General features: G+C 35.0%; 1 protein-coding gene across 1 annotated transcript; it reads right to left on the bottom strand.

Moving 5' to 3' along the window:
• Positions 1-1514: 1514 nt before the first annotated feature.
• Positions 1515-19388, bottom strand: Pxt (chorion peroxidase). The gene is made up of 9 exons (XM_073963483.1): positions 19084-19388; positions 10739-10921; positions 8130-8373; positions 7671-8068; positions 7217-7606; positions 6577-7079; positions 6331-6489; positions 1717-2036; positions 1515-1640 (listed from the first exon to the last, which is right to left on the bottom strand). Exons 1-9 carry the CDS (start codon positions 19268-19270, stop codon positions 1574-1576), a joined length of 2451 nt encoding a protein of 816 aa, XP_073819584.1. The 5' UTR covers positions 19271-19388; the 3' UTR covers positions 1515-1573.
• Positions 19389-20077: the final 689 nt, after the last annotated feature.

Raw genomic sequence — 20077 nt, 5'->3', positions numbered from 1 at the left:
ATTAAAATCTGAATAAATTTTAAATAATTTAGCAGATGTTTGTCTATACCAAATTGCGTCGCACATTCCAAATTTCATCAAAATTGGAAATACATAGCGTGATTTCTGCAAAAAATACCTCAAATCAGGCGAAAATATCCAAATCTGAATCGATTTTCACCAAAAGCAATAGCGTTCTTCCTATGTCTAAAAATGATTTTCCCCAATTTTCAGCTGAATCAGACAATAAATGCGAACTGTATTTTGATCACAAAAATACATGGACAGACGGACGAAAGGATATGCATAAATCGATTCAGAAGGTGACTAATACCTAATACCCCTTACCACAGCGTGGTGTAGATTGTTAAAACCGCGGTTTTATAGAAGTGTGGTTTAAAAAGTGGTTGCTTAATAGAAAAAAAACTGGACGTTGCCTAATACGGGAAAAAAACGTGGTTTTAAAGGGGCCTTGTTGATGAAAACGTGGTTAATTATGGGCATGGTTTGAAATGGGTCGTGGATTAAAATGGGGCGTTTAAAAGAGTGGACGTTTGGTGAAAAGGAAACGTGGTTTAATTGTGAAAGTTTGGACTGGGAATTTTAGATTTCATTCTAAGTATTTCTCGGTGATGAAAATGTTTCTTAAACAATTCATGACGAACCTATTTAACTCCTTTTTCCTCTATCTTTTTATAGATTATTCATTTTTTCTCTTTATCTAACTAATCGGTTATTTATGTAAACAGTATAGGCTATGGGGCTCTTCTCACCTAAATAACTACAGTTTACACTATTTTTTTACTTGGTGCTTGGTGGTTATCAACAACATCTTTGCTCCTCCCACACTTTTCGTGAACATCGTCTATTTTTATACAAATTAGTTAGTGTGTCTTGTATCTAATTTACAATGAGATGTTAATTTAATTTATAAATGAAAATTTGTAAAAGAAGAAGAATTTGTTTATATGACCGACCAAGTGTGTGTGTCTGTGCATTGTTGTTTTTTAATTATCTTCTTTATTATATTTTGATACAATATTTCTGTTAAAGTATTGGATAGTTTTTTGCTATTGATTGGCAACATTTCATTTAAATTATTTGGATACTAAAGATGTGCAAAATGTTATTTTGAAATAATTTCTAGAACTGGCGACAATAAACACTTTCAAAAATCCAAAAATATAGATTTGTTAGCATTCCAAATACTGTTAAGTATCGAAAATAATTGAAAATAATTATACACTTCAGTTCTTGTTTTAATTTCATTTCTGTATATACCAATATTTTATTTATTTTTGCTATAAAGAAATTAAAGTAATAGCACAAACCAAATGATTTATATAATTTAAAACAAATAAATATATTTATATTCTTCTCTCATCTTAGACTCAACGTCTGTGCGATTTAAATCTACGCGCAATTAGCAAGTCTATGTAAAATAAATTCTTAGGCATACGTACATATTTAAAATATCCGCCCCAATGAAGAAAGCGGAAAATAACCAACAATGAAAAGAAAAAACAGACAATAAATAAATAAACCCCAAATATAATAAATTATTTATTTGCAAAAGATTTTATATTGTAAATAATCAAAAACGCCATGCTTCCAAATCGACTACGGGTATCTGGGGGCCATCACATCTCACGGGTAAATTGCTAAACAAACAAGAGAAAATGTAAAAGTTTTCTCTCTCTGACTCTCTTTTCCTCTAATACGATGTATATTACTTACCCAGGCAAATCAGATCTCATAAAAGCAGCTGGTGATACTTCCCGCAATGTTAAATGATCAGCATTATCACATATTAAACGGGCCATTGTCACTTTGCGTATCTCATGCAGCTGATCAATTGTAAAAGCTCCCGGATTAATTGAATTGTTATATTCATAATAATAACGATCACCAACTTTGAAGCGTGAAAACTGATCGGCAATTATTTCCGCAAATGTTATACCAACAATGCCACCTTCTACAGATTTCTCTAGCAGACCACCAACCCATAAATCGATGTCATCAGGATGACGATAGACTTGAGATAATTTTCGACCAACCTGGAAAAAAATATAAATTTTATACACTTTTAGCGCTCTGATGGTTTTTTCTATAGAAACTATTCGCAGACCCCTCTCTGATGGTTTTTTCTACAGAAAACATTCTCAGAACCCTGGTCTGATGGTTTTTTCTATAGAAAAAAATCTCAGACACCTGGTCTGATGGTTTTTTTTCTACAGAAAACATTCTCAGAACCCTAGTCTGATGGTTTTTTCTATAGAAAAAAATCTCAGACACCTGGTCTGATGGTTTTTTTCTACAGAAAACATTCTCAGAACCCTGGTCTGATGGTTTTTTCTATAGAAAAAATCTCAGACACCTGGTCTGATGGTTTTTTTTCTATAGAAAAAAATCTCAGACACCTGGTCTGATGGTTTTTTTTTCTATAGAAAAAAATCTCAGACACCTGGTCTGATGGTTTTTTTTTTCTACAGAAAACATTCTCAGAACCCTGGTCTTATGGTTTTTTCTATAGAAAAAAAATCTCAGACGCCTGGTCTGATGGTTTTTTCTATAGAAAAAAATTCTCAGACCCCTGGTCTGATGGTTTTTTCTATAGAAAAAAATTCTCAGAACCCTGGTCTGATGGTTTTTTCTATAGAAAAAAATTCTCAGACCCCTGGTCTGATGGTTTTTTCTATAGAAAAAATTCTCAGACCCCTGGTCTGATGGTTTTTTCTATAGAAAAAATTCTCAGACCCCTGGTCTGATGGTTTTTTCTATAGAAAAAATTCTCAGACCCCTGGTCTGATGGTTTTTTCTATAGAAAAAATTCTCAGACCCCTGGTCTGATGGTTTTTTCTATAGAAAAAATTCTCAGACCCCTGGTCTGATGGTTTTTTCTATAGAAAAAATTCTCAGACCCCTGGTCTGATGGTTTTTTCTATAGAAAAAATTCTCAGACCCCTGGTCTGATGGTTTTTTCTATAGAAAAAATTCTCAGACCCCTGGTCTGATGGTTTTTTCTATAGAAAAAATTCTCAGACCCCTGGTCTGATGGTTTTTTCTATAGAAAAAATTCTCAGACCCCTGGTCTGATGGTTTTTTCTATAGAAAAAATTCTCAGACCCCTGGTCTGATGGTTTTTTCTATAGAAAAAATTCTCAGACCCCTGGTCTGATGGTTTTTTCTATAGAAAAAATTCTCAGACCCCTGGTCTGATGGTTTTTTCTATAGAAAAAATTCTCAGACCCCTGGTCTGATGGTTTTTTCTATAGAAAAAATTCTCAGACCCCTGGTCTGATGGTTTTTTCTATAGAAAAAATTCTCAGACCCCTGGTCTGATGGTTTTTTCTATAGAAAAAATTCTCAGACCCCTGGTCTGATGGTTTTTTCTATAGAAAAAATTCTCAGACCCCTGGTCTGATGGTTTTTTCTATAGAAAAAATTCTCAGACCCCTGGTCTGATGGTTTTTTCTATAGAAAAAATTCTCAGACCCCTGGTCTGATGGTTTTTTCTATAGAAAAAATTCTCAGACCCCTGGTCTGATGGTTTTTTCTATAGAAAAAATTCTCAGACCCCTGGTCTGATGGTTTTTTCTATAGAAAAAATTCTCAGACCCCTGGTCTGATGGTTTTTTCTATAGAAAAAATTCTCAGACCCCTGGTCTGATGGTTTTTTCTATAGAAAAAATTCTCAGACCCCTGGTCTGATGGTTTTTTCTATAGAAAAAATTCTCAGACCCCTGGTCTGATGGTTTTTTCTATAGAAAAAATTCTCAGATCCCTGGTCTGATGGTTTTTTCTATAGAAAAAATTCTCAGACCCCTGGTCTGATGGTTTTTTCTATAGAAAAAATTCTCAGACCCCTGGTCTGATGGTTTTTTCTATAGAAAAAATTCTCAGACCCCTGGTCTGATGGTTTTTTCTATAGAAAAAATTCACAGACCCCTGGTCTGATGGTTTTTTCTATAGAAAAAATTCTCAGACCCCTGGTCTGATGGTTTTTTCTATAGAAAAAATTCTCAGGCCCCTGGTCTGATGGTTTTTTCTATAGAAAAAATTCTCAGACCCCTGGTCTGATGGTTTTTTTCTGTAGAAAAAATTCTCAGACCCCTGAGACCTATAGAAAAAACCATCAGACCAGGGGTCTGAGAATTTTTTCTATAGAAAAAACCATCAGACCAGGGGTCTGAGAATTTTTTCTATAGAAAAAACCATCAGACCAGGGGTCTGAGAATTTTTTCTATAGAAAAAACCATCAGACCAGGGGTCTGAGAATTTTTTCTATAGAAAAAACCATCAGACCAGGGGTCTGAGAATTTTTTCTATAGAAAAAACCATCAGACCAGGGGTCTGAGAATTTTTTCTATAGAAAAAACCATCAGACCAGGGGTCTGAGAATTTTTTCTATAGAAAAAACCATTAGACCAGGGGTCTGAGAATTTTTTCTATAGAAAAAACCATCAGACCAGGGGTCTGAGAATTTTTTCTATAGAAAAAACCATCAGACTAGGGGTCTGAGAATTTTTTCTATAGAAAAAACCATCAGACTAGGGGTCTGAGAATTTTTTCTATAGAAAAAACCATCAGACCAGGGGTCTGAGAATTTTTTCTATAGAAAAAACCATCAGACCAGGGGTCTGAGAATTTTTTCTATAGAAAAAACCATCAGACCAGGGGTCTGAGAATTTTTTCTATAGAAAAAACCATCAGACCAGGGGTCTGAGAATTTTTTCTATAGAAAAAACCATCAGACCAGGGGTCTGAGAATTTTTTCTATAGAAAAAACCATCAGACCAGGGGTCTGAGAATTTTTTCTATAGAAAAAACCATCAGACCAGGGGTCTGAGAATTTTTTCTATAGAAAAAACCATCAGACCAGGGGTCTGAGAATTTTTTCTATAGAAAAAACCATCAGACCAGGGGTCTGAGAATTTTTTCTATAGAAAAAACCATCAGACCAGGGGTCTGAGAATTTTTTCTATAGAAAAAACCATCAGACCAGGGGTCTGAGAATTTTTTCTATAGAAAAAACCATCAGACCAGGGGTCTGAGAATTTTTTCTATAGAAAAAACCATCAGACCAGGGGTCTGAGAATTTTTTCTATAGAAAAAACCATCAGACCAGGGGTCTGAGAATTTTTTCTATAGAAAAAACCATCAGACCAGGGGTCTGAGAATTTTTTCTATAGAAAAAACCATCAGACCAGGGGTCTGAGAATTTTTTCTATAGAAAAAACCATCAGACCAGGGGTCTGAGAATTTTTTCTATAGAAAAAACCATCAGACCAGGGGTCTGAGAATTTTTTCTATAGAAAAAACCATCAGACCAGGGGTCTGAGAATTTTTTCTATAGAAAAAACCATCAGACCAGGGGTCTGAGAATTTTTTCTATAGAAAAAACCATCAGACCAGGGGTCTGAGAATTTTTTCTATAGAAAAAACCATCAGACCAGGGGTCTGAGAATTTTTTCTATAGAAAAAACCATCAGACCAGGGGTCTGAGAATTTTTTCTATAGAAAAAACCATCAGACCAGGGGTCTGAGAATTTTTTCTATAGAAAAAACCATCAGACCAGGGGTCTGAGAATTTTTTCTATAGAAAAAACCATCAGACCAGGGTCTGAGAATTTTTTCTATAGAAAAAACCATCAGACCAGGGGTCTGAGAATTTTTTCTATAGAAAAAACCATCAGACCAGTGGTCTGAGAATTTTTTCTATAGAAAAACCCATCAGACCAGGGGTCTGAGAATTTTTTCTATAGAAAAAACCATCAGACCAGGGGTCTGAGAATTTTTTCTATAGAAAAAACCATCAGACCAGGGGTCTGAGAATTTTTTCTATAGAAAAAACCATCAGACCAGGGGTCTGAGAATTTTTTCTATAGAAAAAACCATCAGACCAGGGGTCTGAGAATTTTTTCTATAGAAAAAACCATCAGACCAGGGGTCTGAGAATTTTTTCTATAGAAAAAACCATCAGACCAGGGGTCTGAGAATTTTTTCTATAGAAAAAACCATCAGACCAGGGGTCTGAGAATTTTTTCTATAGGTGGTTTTTTCTGTAGAAAAATTCTCAGATCTCAGAAAATATTTTTTAAGTTTTTCTATATATGCAAGACCGTTAGAAGGTCTTTTGTATATGGACGACCTTAAGGATGTTTTCTTTTTACAAAGACCATTGGAAATATTCTGTCTATAGAAGACTTCCTTTTCTAAAAAGAATACTTTTAAGAAGGTCTTGTGTCTATAGAGGTCCTTTATATGGTCTTCTGCTTACAGAATACCTTTAAAAAGTCTTAAAAAATTCGGCAATAAGTTCGGCTGGCCGTTTTATGTTTTGCGTCTTACCTCCGGTGGTAGCTGACTAAAGCTTTGTATTCTACGATGACCCATGACCTCCATGTAATCATTATATGTACGCAAGCCTTGATCTCTTCCACGTTGTATATTAAATGCAGCCAAATCCAAGCCAAATGGGTTATGACCTCGAAACAAAAACCGGCTAAGCTAAAAATGGAAATTTCAAAACATAACAGATTGAGTGCTTTACAAATTGCAAAATTTCTAAACACACATTTCCACGCTTAAACTTACCCCCTGTGTTATGGCACTATCCACCCTCTGCATTGGTTGATGCATCATCGTACCCAACATATCATCCAAAAATGTACGCAGCCTCATGCGTGATGGATTGAACATAACATCCGGTATGTGAATAATTTCATCGGCATGACCTCGCTGCTGTTGAATATGAAATTTGCCATCAACGCTCGAATGGCCCATCCTAAAGGCAGCACCTGAAAATGCATTGGTTATGGCAGGATTAATATCGGCACTGTAGTCAGTGCTATAGCCATGGTGTTGAGGCGTCAAACGAAAACGTTTCATTTGCATCGGTCCAATGACTAAGGGTAAATACTCATTATAAATGATGTGTTGCATTTCGGCTATCACAATACGCCTAGCCTCCTGGTAAAGTAGCTCATCAGTGGCACGTGGATTAATTTGACTAAGGATGTCGGCAATACGATTATGTTCGCGTGCAAACAATATGTGCAGGACGACGAGTGAGATTATTTGATTGGTGCGGCCATCACCTGTAATGAAATGGAAAAAGAATTGTGTAGTAGGAAAGGATAGGAGGAAGAATGAAATTTGTTCAATGGTTGGCTAGAGGATGCATTGTACTTAACATTTTAAATATCATCCTCATTCCCAAAACGCTTCTACTTACCCGATTTAAAGCAAGTCATGCTGGGATCATCATTACCACAAGCACTTCTGTCATTAGTTAAGGGCAGCATATCTCTACCGAAGTCATTAAACATACGCAATTTTCCTCCTTTAAATAAGCGCAGCTCCCTGGCCGTTTCCAAACTTGAACCATATACCGGTGAGGCATCTAGGAAGTGTGTCACTTTGCTGCGTTGTTTACCAAATGTTGCCCTACAATCCGTATTCGGAGCCAATGAGAGACGTACAAAATTCATACAACGTATACCAAAGTTGGCATAAAATTCATCATGAGGCTCCACCGAGATCGGCATGCAAGCAAAATGACGCTGTTCCGGTGGCAAGACGCCACGATTGTTTGGGGCACAACATTGTATGGACTCGCCACGTTCTGCAAATGAAGAAAAATCCTTATCCATATTCAAAGAAGACTTTAAAAAGTTTTTTCATCTTACCCAATCTCACCGAAGATGATTGCGTCACATCGTGGGCAATAAATTGTCCAAATTGCATCAGTAATAAATTATATTTCGGATGTGGCCTATCAGAATCTCCCAAGAGTATGCGGGAAATTTCCCTTGCACCCATTAACAAAAAGCCATCTTTGGCATGTATACGTGGAGTCCATATACCATCTTCATAGGCTGGTGGCAGTAAACGTTCCATCGGCTGTCCAGCAGCTCCCCAATGGGAACGATGTGGCAAAATATTATTACAACTACCATCAAAGGAGCGATATTTTGATCGAGAATTTAAACATGGCTGAGGTGGATGGCAGTGATGTTCCAGCGGAGTTTCTTTAAATTCCAATTCAATGTTGTTGGTAATAATATCCTCCAAGGGAATGTGTTCTCTAAAAGGTATTAACAACAAATTATTTTCTTTTATATTTTAGAAGTTGCCTCTCTACCTACTTTTGCGTAAAAACCTGGGTCGTAATGACCTGTTCCATTGCCGAATTGCTCAACTGGAAATTTTGCATATCTTCGTGGGGTGTAGAATGAAATACCATATTGTGTACAAATTCTGGCTGCCCGGGGGTAATTGGAACAAAGGCAATGCTATGCAATAAGTTTTGAAATTTTAAACGAGCCTCATCTATGATGCCTGAGGGTATAAATGTTATTCCCGGGATTCGTGCCTTATCCTTGCGAAACGCTGTAAGAAAAATAAATAATTTTTCTTTAGAAAAACCATCAGACCTGAGGTCTGAGAATTTTTTCTATAGAAAAAAAACCATCAGACCTGAGGTCTGAGAATTTTTTCTACAGAAAAAAACCATCAGACCTGAGGTCTGAGAATTTTTTCTACAGAAAAAAACCATCAGACCTGAGGTCTGAGAATTTTTTTTTTTTTAGAAAAAACTATCAGACCTGAGGTCTGAGAATTTTTTCTATAGAAAAAAGCATCAGACCTGTGGTCTGAGAATTTTTTCTATACAAAATACCATCAGACCTGAGGTCTGAGAATTTTTTCTATAGAAAAAAACATCAGACCTGAGGTCTGAGAATTTTTTCTATAGAAAAAAACCATCAGACCTGAGGTCTGAGAATTTTTTCTATAGAAAAAAACCATCAGACCTGAGGTCTGAGAATTTTTTCTATAGAAAAAAACCATCAGACCTGAGGTCTGAGAATTTTTTCTGTAGAAAAAAACCATCAGACCTGAGGTCTGAGAATTTTTTCTATAGAAAAAAACCATCAGACCTGAGGTCTGAGAATTTTTTCTATAGAAAAAAACCATCAGACCTGAGGTCTGAGAATTTTTTCTATAGAAAAAAACCATCAGACCTAAGGTCTGAGAATTTTTTTATAGAAAAAAACCATCAGACCTGAGGTCTGAGAATTTTTTCTATAGAAAAAAACCATCAGACCTGAGGTCTGAAAATTTTTTCTATAGAAAAAAACCATCAGACCTGAGGTCTGAGAATTTTTTCTATAGAAAAAAACCATCAGACCTGAGGTCTGAGAATTTTTTCTATAGAAAAAAACCATCAGACCTGAGGTCTGAGAATTTTTTCTATAGAAAAAACCATCAGACCTGAGGTCTGAGAATTTTTTCTATAGAAAAAAACCATCAGACCTGAGGTCTGAGAATTTTTTCTATAGAAAAAAACCATCAGACCTGAGGTCTGAGAATTTTTTCTATAGAAAAAAACCATCAGACCTGAGGTCTGAGAATTTTTCTATAGAAAAAAACCATCAGAGGTCTGAGAATTTTTTCTACAGAAAAAAACCATCAGACCTGAGGTCTGAGAATTTTTTTTTTTTAGAAAAAACTATCAGACCTGAGGTCTGAGAATTTTTTCTATAGAAAATACCATCAGACCTGAGGTCTGAGAATTTTTTCTATAGAAAAAAACATCAGACCTGAGGTCTGAGAATTTTTTCTATAGAAAAAAACCATCAGACCTGAGGTCTGAGAATTTTTTCTATAGAAAAAAACCATCAGACCTGAGGTCTGAGAATTTTTTCTGTAGAAAAAAACCATCAGACCTGAGGTCTGAGAATTTTTTCTATAGAAAAAAACCATCAGACCTGAGGTCTGAGAATTTTTTCTATAGAAAAAAACCATCAGACCTGAGGTCTGAGAATTTTTTCTATAGAAAAAAACCATCAGACCTAAGGTCTGAGAATTTTTTTATAGAAAAAAACCATCAGACCTGAGGTCTGAGAATTTTTTCTATAGAAAAAAACCATCAGACCTGAGGTCTGAGAATTTTTTCTATAGAAAAAAACCATCAGACCTGAGGTCTGAAAATTTTTTCTATAGAAAAAAACCATCAGACCTGAGGTCTGAGAATTTTTTCTATAGAAAAAAACCATCAGTCCTGAGGTCTGAGAATTTTTTCTATAGAAAAAAACCATCAGACCTGAGGTCTGAGAATTTTTTCTATAGAAAAAAACCATCAGACCTGAGGTCTGAGAATTTTTTCTATAGAAAAAAACCATCAGACCTGAGGTCTGAGAATTTTTTCTATAGAAAAAAACCATCAGACCTGAGGTCTGAGAATTTTTTCTATAGAAAAAAACCATCAGACCTGAGGTCTGAGAATTTTTTCTATAGAAAAAAACCATCAGACCTGAGGTCTGAGAATTTTTTCTATAGAAAAAACCATCAGAAGTTAGGTCTGGGAATTTTTTCTATAGAAGAATCCATCCATCCATCCATCCATCCATAGAAAAAAACCATCAGACCTAAGGTCTGAGAATTTTTTTATAGAAAAAAACCATCAGACCTGAGGTCTGAGAATTTTTCTATAGAAAAAAACCATCAGAGGTCTGAGAATTTTTTCTACAGAAAAAAACCATCAGACCTGAGGTCTGAGAATTTTTTTTTTTAGAAAAAACTATCAGACCTGAGGTCTGAGAATTTTTTCTATAGAAAAAACCATCAGGCCTGATGTCTGAGAATTTTTTCTATAGAAAAAACCATCAGACCTGAGGATCAGATCATTTGAATTCTTTTGTTAACGCCTTCTTTTTCACAAAGTTTCAATTCTTTTAATATACTATCATCTCACCTGTAAGATTTTGTCCAGTGACACAGCAAAAACCAAATTTGCTACCGGGTAAATCACAAATTTGTGGTTTTTCATGGTCACGCATTCGTACATGAGCTGGACATTGTATCTGTGGTACACACAATACACCATCTGGACAGGGATCACATTTTGTCATCATTGTCGGATGAGTTTTGTGATTGGCTGAAAAGATAAACAAATATTAAGCATTCCATAAAGTTGTACTTTAAGTTTAATTTGGTAAAAAATCTTAAAAATAAGCTTTCATATTTTTTCCAAGACTTCAACGTGCTGATGAAGTCCATAAATAATTCTCTCAATAAACCACCAGACATAAATAGTTGTAACTCCAATAAATTATATTTAATTTGAAATAAATATTCCGCTTTAAAATTTGAAGAGTTATACGAAGGAGGTCTTCAATATTATAGGAGACTTCAAATATTTTGAGGGTTTCTATAGAATGGAAGACGGGATAGGAGATCTCTATAGCATTAAAGACCTCATAAGGGGTACTCTAAGAAACATCGTAAGAGGTATTTTATAGAACACATGACCTCATATAATGTTTGCAATAAAATACGACTTTGTAAGAAATCTTTTACAGAACAGCAGACCTCATTGTAAGTCTTCTATAGAAAATTAGAGACCTCATAACAGGTTTTCCAAAGAATAGAACATTTATATAATTAGAGTCAGCATACATTTTTTTCTATAGAATAGGAAGGCTTATGAGATTTGAGTAGCGACTTCATAAGATGTCTTCCATAGAATAGGACCTATCTCCTTACTATACTTTAGTCTCTATAGAATAGGAGACAAGGTAAGAGGTTTTCGCAGAATACGAGATATCATAATACAAAATACCAGGAGACCTCATAACTGATTTTCCATAAAATATGGTATCTCAAAAGATGTCTAATAAAGAAAATATACCTTAAGAAGTTAAAATGCCCCTAAATACCCCTAATGAAGACTAAATACCAAATTTCAGCCATTTCGGTGGAATATTGAGGTCACAACCTTCAAAATACCGAAAATGGGTAGGTAACATTCTATGGGGGCAATATGAAGACGTGGACCTATACCGATAAATGTCAGTTGGAAAGTTTTATACCCCTAATAAGGACTAAATACCAAACTTCAGCCATTTCGGTGGGATATTGAGGTCACAACCTTCAAAATACCGACATTCGGGAGGTACCGTTCTATGGGGGCTATATGAAGACGTGGACCGATATAGCCCGTTTTCAATACCAAACATTCAAGGAGTGATAGAAACTTCTATATTCTATTATGAAGCTCTATCTTAAAAATTACGAGTTGTATCTTGATTTCAGCAGACAGACGGACGGACGGACATGGTTATATCGACTTAGAATGCTGATCAAGAATATACATATATACGATATGGGGTCTCCGACCAATATTTCGATGTGTTACAAACGGAATGACAAGTATAATTACACCCTCCATATTATGATGGGCGGTATAATTACTACACTCCGACCTTGTTTGAGACGCTGGGTCACCAATTATTTGTGTGGTCGCCAGTCATACTTGGAATTCATAAACAAGAAGTCCAAACCCCGTATGTGCAGGTCGATGGTTTAATAATTCCCCAAAGTCCTGGGAATCACATTCGATACCATGTATAATCGTCCGCGCATGCCACAGTTATCTGCGATAAGATGAGAAGAAACAATGTCCTCTGGTTTCTTGCCGGCAGCACTTGGGGAGCACATAAAGAAACCTTGTTATCCTTGTCAAGCTATGCGGCGCCAGCCCGGTTTACCAACGTAAGTGATACGTAATGAAAAAAACTTTCAAGCCTGCCAGAATACAGCCCTGAGAACAGCAACAGGGTGTCTCCTCATGTCTTCATTGGACCACATATATATATGTTACCGGATATCCTGTCAATTAATGAAACATGGTTCAAAGAAGATTGTTTACAATTATACTCTATACCTCATTACAAGGTTGTCCACAGTTGTAGAAATGACGGGTACGGGGGTGTTTCGGTATATGTTCGCGATTGTTATGATTTTTCCATTAGCTTTTCGAGTAATGTTAATTTTGTTAACTTGATTCATCTTAAGCTACTCAACCTCAAGGTGCGTGGAAAAAAGTTTGAATTGGTATCATTTTATAGGTCCCCAAAATGCAGTCTAGGGGTATTTTTTGATCTTATGGATGAAAGGTTGTCTGTTTTGGGAGATGTTCCGTCTATTATTCTGGGGGACTCTAATGTTGATATGGTCGGGGGAATTAATTCTGTTGATATGTTGAATCTATTCCAATCTTACGATTTTGAAAGCTGTCATAATTTGGTAACTAGACCTATGAGTGGCTCAAGCTTAGATAATGCTTTTACAAACATGCACGGATTATTTTCGGTGGAGTCTGTTGAGTGGAAGCTAAGTGACCATAATTTGGTTTTTTGTAGAATGGAAATGAATATTATAAAGAAACATTCGTATGATAAGGAGGATATATCTTTTAATTACAATAGTATTAAACGCATACTAGCTGAGAATATCACACGAATGCATGATAGTGAGGATCCTTCAATGATGACATCAGAACTTATTGATTTAATAAATGATGCTGTGAGGTCGGGTACGTCAGTTTCTAGATATTCGAGACAAAATAGGTGGGATTTGGCGCCGTGGATAAACGGTAACTTGTGGTCATTGATGGAGGAGAAACAAAGGTTGTTGCAAATGAGAAGGAAATTTAGACATAATTCTGCAATAAAAGAACGGTTAAAGAGGGTTAGCCGTATTATAAGAAGAGCTCAAAGGATATGTATGCAGAAATATTTTGAGTCTAATTTAAGGAGAACTGCTAGCGATCCAAAGGGATGTTGGAGGTTTTTGAATAATGTGTTGGGAAGATCTGGCAAAGAAAAGGTCAGTATAACAAATACTGAGGGTTTATCGATTGATGATGACCAGGTTAAATCTCAAATACTTAATGATCATTTTGTGGACTCTGTAAACATTTTAAAACATACAATACCGAGAAATGTTGGTGATCACTGGAATCAGTTGAGAACACTGAGTAGTTATTCGTATAGTTTTGAATTTAGTAGTATAACATGTAGCGATGTTGAGAATGTTATTGCAAATATGAAAAGAATGAAGTGCCCTGGTGCGGATAACATAACATCAGAGCTATTGGATAAAACATCTGAAATTTTGAAGCCATATATTACAAATATCTTTAATGCTATGATAACAACAGGAATATATCCAGCTATTTTGAAAATCAACAAGGTTGTCCCGATACCGAAGATTCCTCGAGCTACATCTCCAGAGCAGTATAGGCCTATAGCATTATTGTCTTCTATAGATAAGATTTTTGAGCGCATAATGCACACTCAATTGCTTAAGTTTTTTCAGGATAATGGGTTAATACACAAAACACAATATGCATATATGATAGGAGGAGGAACGCAGGAAGCGGTTTTAAGAGTGGTTAATCTTATATGTCAGGGTTTAGATGGTGGGTCGGTTGGAGTAGCAGGTATATTCTACGATTTCAGCAAGGCGTTTGATCTTGTGGAACGAGATATTTTATTGGACAAATTAAGGTATTATGGTGTAAGAGGTAAACACAATGATTTAATAAGAAGTTTTTTGTACGATAGAAGACAGTTTGTTCAGATTGGTGAAACGAAAAGCTCTATATTACCAGTAAATTATGGCGTTCCCCAGGGCAGTATTTTAGGACCGCTTTTATTTTTGATTTACCTGAATGACATAAATAATCTGGGACTTGAGGGCTCTATTGTTATGTTTGCAGATGACATATCGGTATTCTATCCGTATAAATATGACGAGACGCTTAAAATTAATATGGAAAGGGATTCTGCTATTATATTTGAGTTTGCAAGGCTTAATGGTCTCATTTTGAACCCTAATAAAACAAAAGTTTTACGGTTTCGTCCCCTTTCTCCTTCTTTAAACAACAATTTTGGAATATTTGTTAATGGGGATGTTATATATGAAGATCATAGTATAACGTACTTAGGTGTTAAACTTAAAAGTAATCTTAAATGGGACGAGCATATAGGATATATTAAAGCAAAGGTGTCAGCTGCAATTGGAATACTATATAAATTCAGAATGAAATTGAATTTAAAAGTTAAACTTATGATTTACCAAGCTTTAATCCACAGTCACCTTGAGTACTTAGCAATTGTTTATGCTCATAAAGCCAGTACTGAACTCAAATCTTTACAATCAGCTCAGAATAAAGCACTTAAGTGTGTATATAATTTGAATATAAGACACAACACTGTTTCATTATACAGGGATTATGCCAAAAAAATCTTGCCGATTCATGGGCTATACAAAAAACAACTCTTGATTTATGTATATAAGACAATTCATGACATTGGAAATAGATCAATACCTATATCATTCAACTCTAACGTGTTCAATACAAGGAACTCGTCTGATTTAAGAGTAGCTAGATGTCGTCTAGAGACTACCAGACAGAGGATTGACCACTCCGGCTGTGTGGAATACAATAGTTTGCCCTTGATTGTGAAAAACAGTCCATCGTTGTCCATTTTTAAACGAAGAGTAAAAGAATTTTTACTTTCTAATGTTGAAATACTTCTATAATTGTACAAAATTGCATTTAATTAGTATTTCGTAAACGAAATTTTGAATATTTTGCGATTTTTTTTTCGCTTTTTAATTAATAAATAGTATTTATTTTGTATTTTGTATATAGTTGCCAAGAAGCTCCAACATTGCCATCAGAGGCGCGGAGCGTTATGCTATTTGTAATTTTTTAAATAAAAAATAAATGCTGAAAAAAAAAAAAAAAAAAAAAAAAAATATGACGAGTCTAAGATCTTGCCGGTGCGTCGGCCCAAGAAGATGTTGTCGATGCAATATTTTATTGGATGTTATAGGCAAAACCATCCAAACCACCACCTTATGGATAGACATCCACCGCCCAGGCAAGTTAGGAAAGATCTTCGTGACCTGGAGAGGGAGGTTCAGAGATACAAAAGAGAGCCTCTAGCCTCAACTAGCTTATCAGGCAGGTTTGAGGGATATTCACACTGATACAGTCGCTGAGGCTTTAGGAGCCGGTCAAGTTCGATGATGGGCTATATCGGTCCACGTTTTGATATAGCCCGCATATAACGGTACCGCCCGATTGCAGGTATTTTGACGTTTTTAGTCACATTTTAAACCGAATTAGCTATAATTTGACATTTAGGATTCCTAGTGATCAACAAAGTTATATTCCAAAATTTATGGGCATAGGTCTATATTTTGGTATAGCCTCCATATAACGGTAGCTCCCGATTTTCGGTATTTTGAGTATTTTAGGTACAATTTTTAACTAAACCGGCTGTAATTTTACACCATTTTCCGTATTTTGAGGATTTTAGCTACAATTTTTGGCAGAACTACCTGTAATTTAACTTTTGAGGTTCCCAGAGGTCACAAAATATCTCTAAATCTCCAAATATATCTCTAAATCTCCAAATAAAATATCTCCAAAAATCGTTAACATAGACCCTTGTTTCGGTATAGCCCCCATATAACAGTACCTACCGATTTTCGGTATTTTTAGGATTGTAGGTACAATTTTTAACTAAACCGGCTGTAATTTTAAACTTGAGGTTCTCAGTGGTCATGAAACTTTTCCACCAAAAATCGGCAATATAGGTCCATGTTTTGGTATAGCCCCCATTTAAAGGTACCTCCCGTTTTTCCGTATTTTGAGGCTTTTAGCTACAAGTTTTGGCCGAACTAGCTGTAATTTGTCATTTGAGGTTCCCAGAGGTCACAAAATATCTTCACCAAAAATCGTTAAAATAGATGCATGCTTCGGTAAAGCCCCCATATAAAGGTTCCTTCCCAATTTTCGGTATTTGGAGGATTTTAGCTAAATTTTTTGAACAAACTACCTGTAATTTAACATTTGATGTTCCCAGAGCTCATAAAACATCTCCAACAAAAATTTTCAACATAGTCCCTGTTTTTGTTTTGCCCCATATAACGGTACCTCCCAGTTTGCGTTCTTTTTGGGGATTTTAGTTAAAATGTTTAACCGAACCAGCTGTTAATTGTCATTTCATATTCACCAATAATTGTCCACATAAGGATCCCAGTGCTAGTTGTCACTTAATTTCTTTAATGTGGTCCTCGGACTTTGAAATTATGAAATATGAATAAATAAATAAATAAATAAAATAAAACTTCTCCATCAATAATTGTCAACACCTCACATGTTGTGGTATAGCCCTAATATAACGGTTTATCCCGACTTTCGTTGTTTTTACGGTTTTTAGCTAAAATTTTTAACCGAACAAGTTGTAATTTGTCATTTGAGGTTCCTAGTGGTCACAACACTTATTCACCAAAAATTTTCTACATATGTAGGTCCATTTAAGAATTTTAACTACTTATTAACCGAACTACCTGTTACTGGTCATTTAAGGTTCACGAATCTCCACCAAAAATTTTCAACATAGGTCCATGTTTTGGTAAAACTGTACCTCCCAATTTTCGTTATTTTGAGGATTTTAGTTACAATTTTTAACCAAACTTGCCTCACTGACATTTGTCAATATTTTTTTTATCTCAAAACTTTTCCACAAAAATTGTCAATTTTCAGGAGTTTAGCTTTTTAATCGTTTCATCATAAATTTGCTTCCAAAGTCCCTGTTTATACAGGGAAAGTTGATGGGAAAGAAAATTGAGTTTATGGGCGAGGGAGTAGAGAGGAATAAGAGGGGGTACACACATCTCTGTACTGGCAAATTCTGTTTTGTTTCGTTTTTCTTCGTATACAACCTGAAGTTGGCTGCAGATTTGTTTTTGCATTTTCTTTCATTTTATTTTCTCTGTCGAGAAACAAACAACAGCGGAGACAATTGAAAAAAAACGTTTGGAGGAAAAACTATTTTTTTAAGCAAAAACAATTCGAAATAAGTGGAAATATCAAAATTAAAATGCAATTAAAGGGTTCCTTTAATAATTAATTGTTTATCACACACGTCCATTTTTACTTTTCGTTACAATTTTGCCTTGGCTTTGTTTTTTAACGGCGCAATGAGAAAATGAGTGTGAATAAGAATAAGAGAAATTATAAAATTGACACAAACATGATTTCCGTGTCTAAACAACAAGGAAATTTTAAAAGAAATTGAGAAGAAAAATTTTCTTTCCAGTTTGAAAGTCTAAACACGGTCAAAGGTACATCAAGTTCCAAAAAGGTCTATTTCAAAAAAAAAAAACCTTCGGGTACCTCCCTTACAAATTTTTGGTTAAATGCAGTTCTGGGATAGTTTTGACATTTTTACCAATGGTACTCCTTGGGCGTTCGGTGTTCAGTGCAATAATGTTTTTCGTGGGCAAGTCCCTTCTTGTTGACATAAAGACCCAAAAGCTAAACAAATTACTAAAACGATCAACTAAAATGACTAATGGGCACGATATCCAGAAGGCCTTGACACATTGTAATATTTCTCTCAAGCTTAAATCAATTTCGAAGATCGGGCAACTCATTCCAATAACTGATAACTCCCTCACAAAAGTTCAAAATGCACTTCAATAGTTTAAGTACGGTTTGAGGATTCTTTTGTAATTTTTACCGAAAGTGGCCCAGTTTACAACAATATAATCTTTTTCATGGGCAATACCACGCTTCCTGACATCATAATGGTACAAAAGATCTTAAAAAATCAAACGGTGACCAATTAAAATAGACACGGTAATTAATAAAAGGAGTGACTGATCTCTCAAACTTAAATCAAGTTCGAATATGATATAATGATCCGAAAGCTCTGAAAAATTCTACGATGACCAACAAAAACGGTTGCTTGCCAAGATTAAGGAATTTTGGAAGGAATTACTCCCATAATTAGATTCAGTTTCAAAAAGGGCAATGTCGATTCATTCATTCGGGAACCTCCGCCTCAAGTTCAAGTTCAACACTAGAGGAATAGAGCAATTTATTTATTTATTTATTTTTGTTTTTTTTTTTTTTTTTTTTTTTTTTGGAGGAAGCCTATTCTTCCTATGATATGGACCCCGAAATTTTGCAATATTTAGGGCCACTAACTAATACAACTCTTGCACTAAAGTTTTTGTAGTTTTTTGGTCTAATTTTATGCTAGATAATAACCCGAATTCTACAAAAATTCATCGTAAGACTTTTTAGATCTTTTGAGCAATTGTTTTTGAACATTTCGACAACACGCGTATAGATCGACTTTGAATAAATTTAATCTAAATTTATTAAGAAACTCCTCATCACATCCAATAGCGTTTTCACATGTGTGTTTCTTCTCAATTTCCTCTTACCATTGGAATCTTCTTCATATTCTACCATTTGGGGTTTATTCAAAATGGTTGATTCCTTTTTAATCTTCTGTATGTGCCACATTGATGTTGTATCATCCAACGGCAGGCCATCTCTTTGGCCTGTTAATACCGAAAAAGCGTGGCATTGTAGCACCACCAACGACAAGAATAACACAAATTTAAACATGTTTAACTATTAACACATTATTTGTAATAAAAAACAATTAAAAATTAATTATTAATTAATTAAAATTTTTTAGCAATGTTTGTTTTAAAGTTTATCACAGAAGTTTCTCATTTCAACTGAGTAAATAAATTCTGGCTTTGCAATTGTAAGCTGAAATTAAAAAAACGGTATCTTCTAAAGAGTACCAGTAGTTGAATTGTTACAACAATAAATATTTATATGCGTACATAGGTACATATGTATGTAAATATGTTATATGAGATTTTCACTCATTACAGTGTGAACTGCATAAATTTACACAACTGATTTGGTTGATTTTGTATAGACAGCTTCTATACTTAAACATCATTATATAAAGCGACATTTCTCAGGAGGGATTCCAAAGTTGTTTCATGGAAACTTAGGGATCGATTATGGATAGCAACCCAACTACATTTGCGTTGCCAAAGGAGAAAATCAACCAATTAAAATAAGTGAAACGACACACATTTTTGTCAAATCCATTCAATATTAGTGTTTTTAACCTTTAGCTATTAATTTAATTGTAAAAAAGTATGAATTTCAATGCGGAAAAGGAAATTTTTACTATTAAATATGCTATCAGCAACGCAAGATGAGTCGGGTTCCAAATATCCTTCTTACGTAAAATAAAGATCCAAGGGCCTCGGACGTCTGCCTGCCCCAACTGACAACAAATGTTCAGGTAACCTCTTTGAGTTTTTATCGCAGTCATGGATTTCCTCTTTTGCGAAGAAAGTATTGTAATTACATACGATTTTGCTATGCCACGTCATAAAGCCAATTCAG

Source organism: Musca autumnalis, unplaced genomic scaffold (assembly GCF_047663935.1).
Source record: "Musca autumnalis isolate F117 unplaced genomic scaffold, ASM4766393v1 scaffold_1, whole genome shotgun sequence".
In the NCBI taxonomy this organism is placed as follows: Eukaryota; Metazoa; Arthropoda; class Insecta; order Diptera; family Muscidae; genus Musca; species Musca autumnalis.
This window is presented reverse-complemented; position numbering and strand designations above follow the sequence as displayed.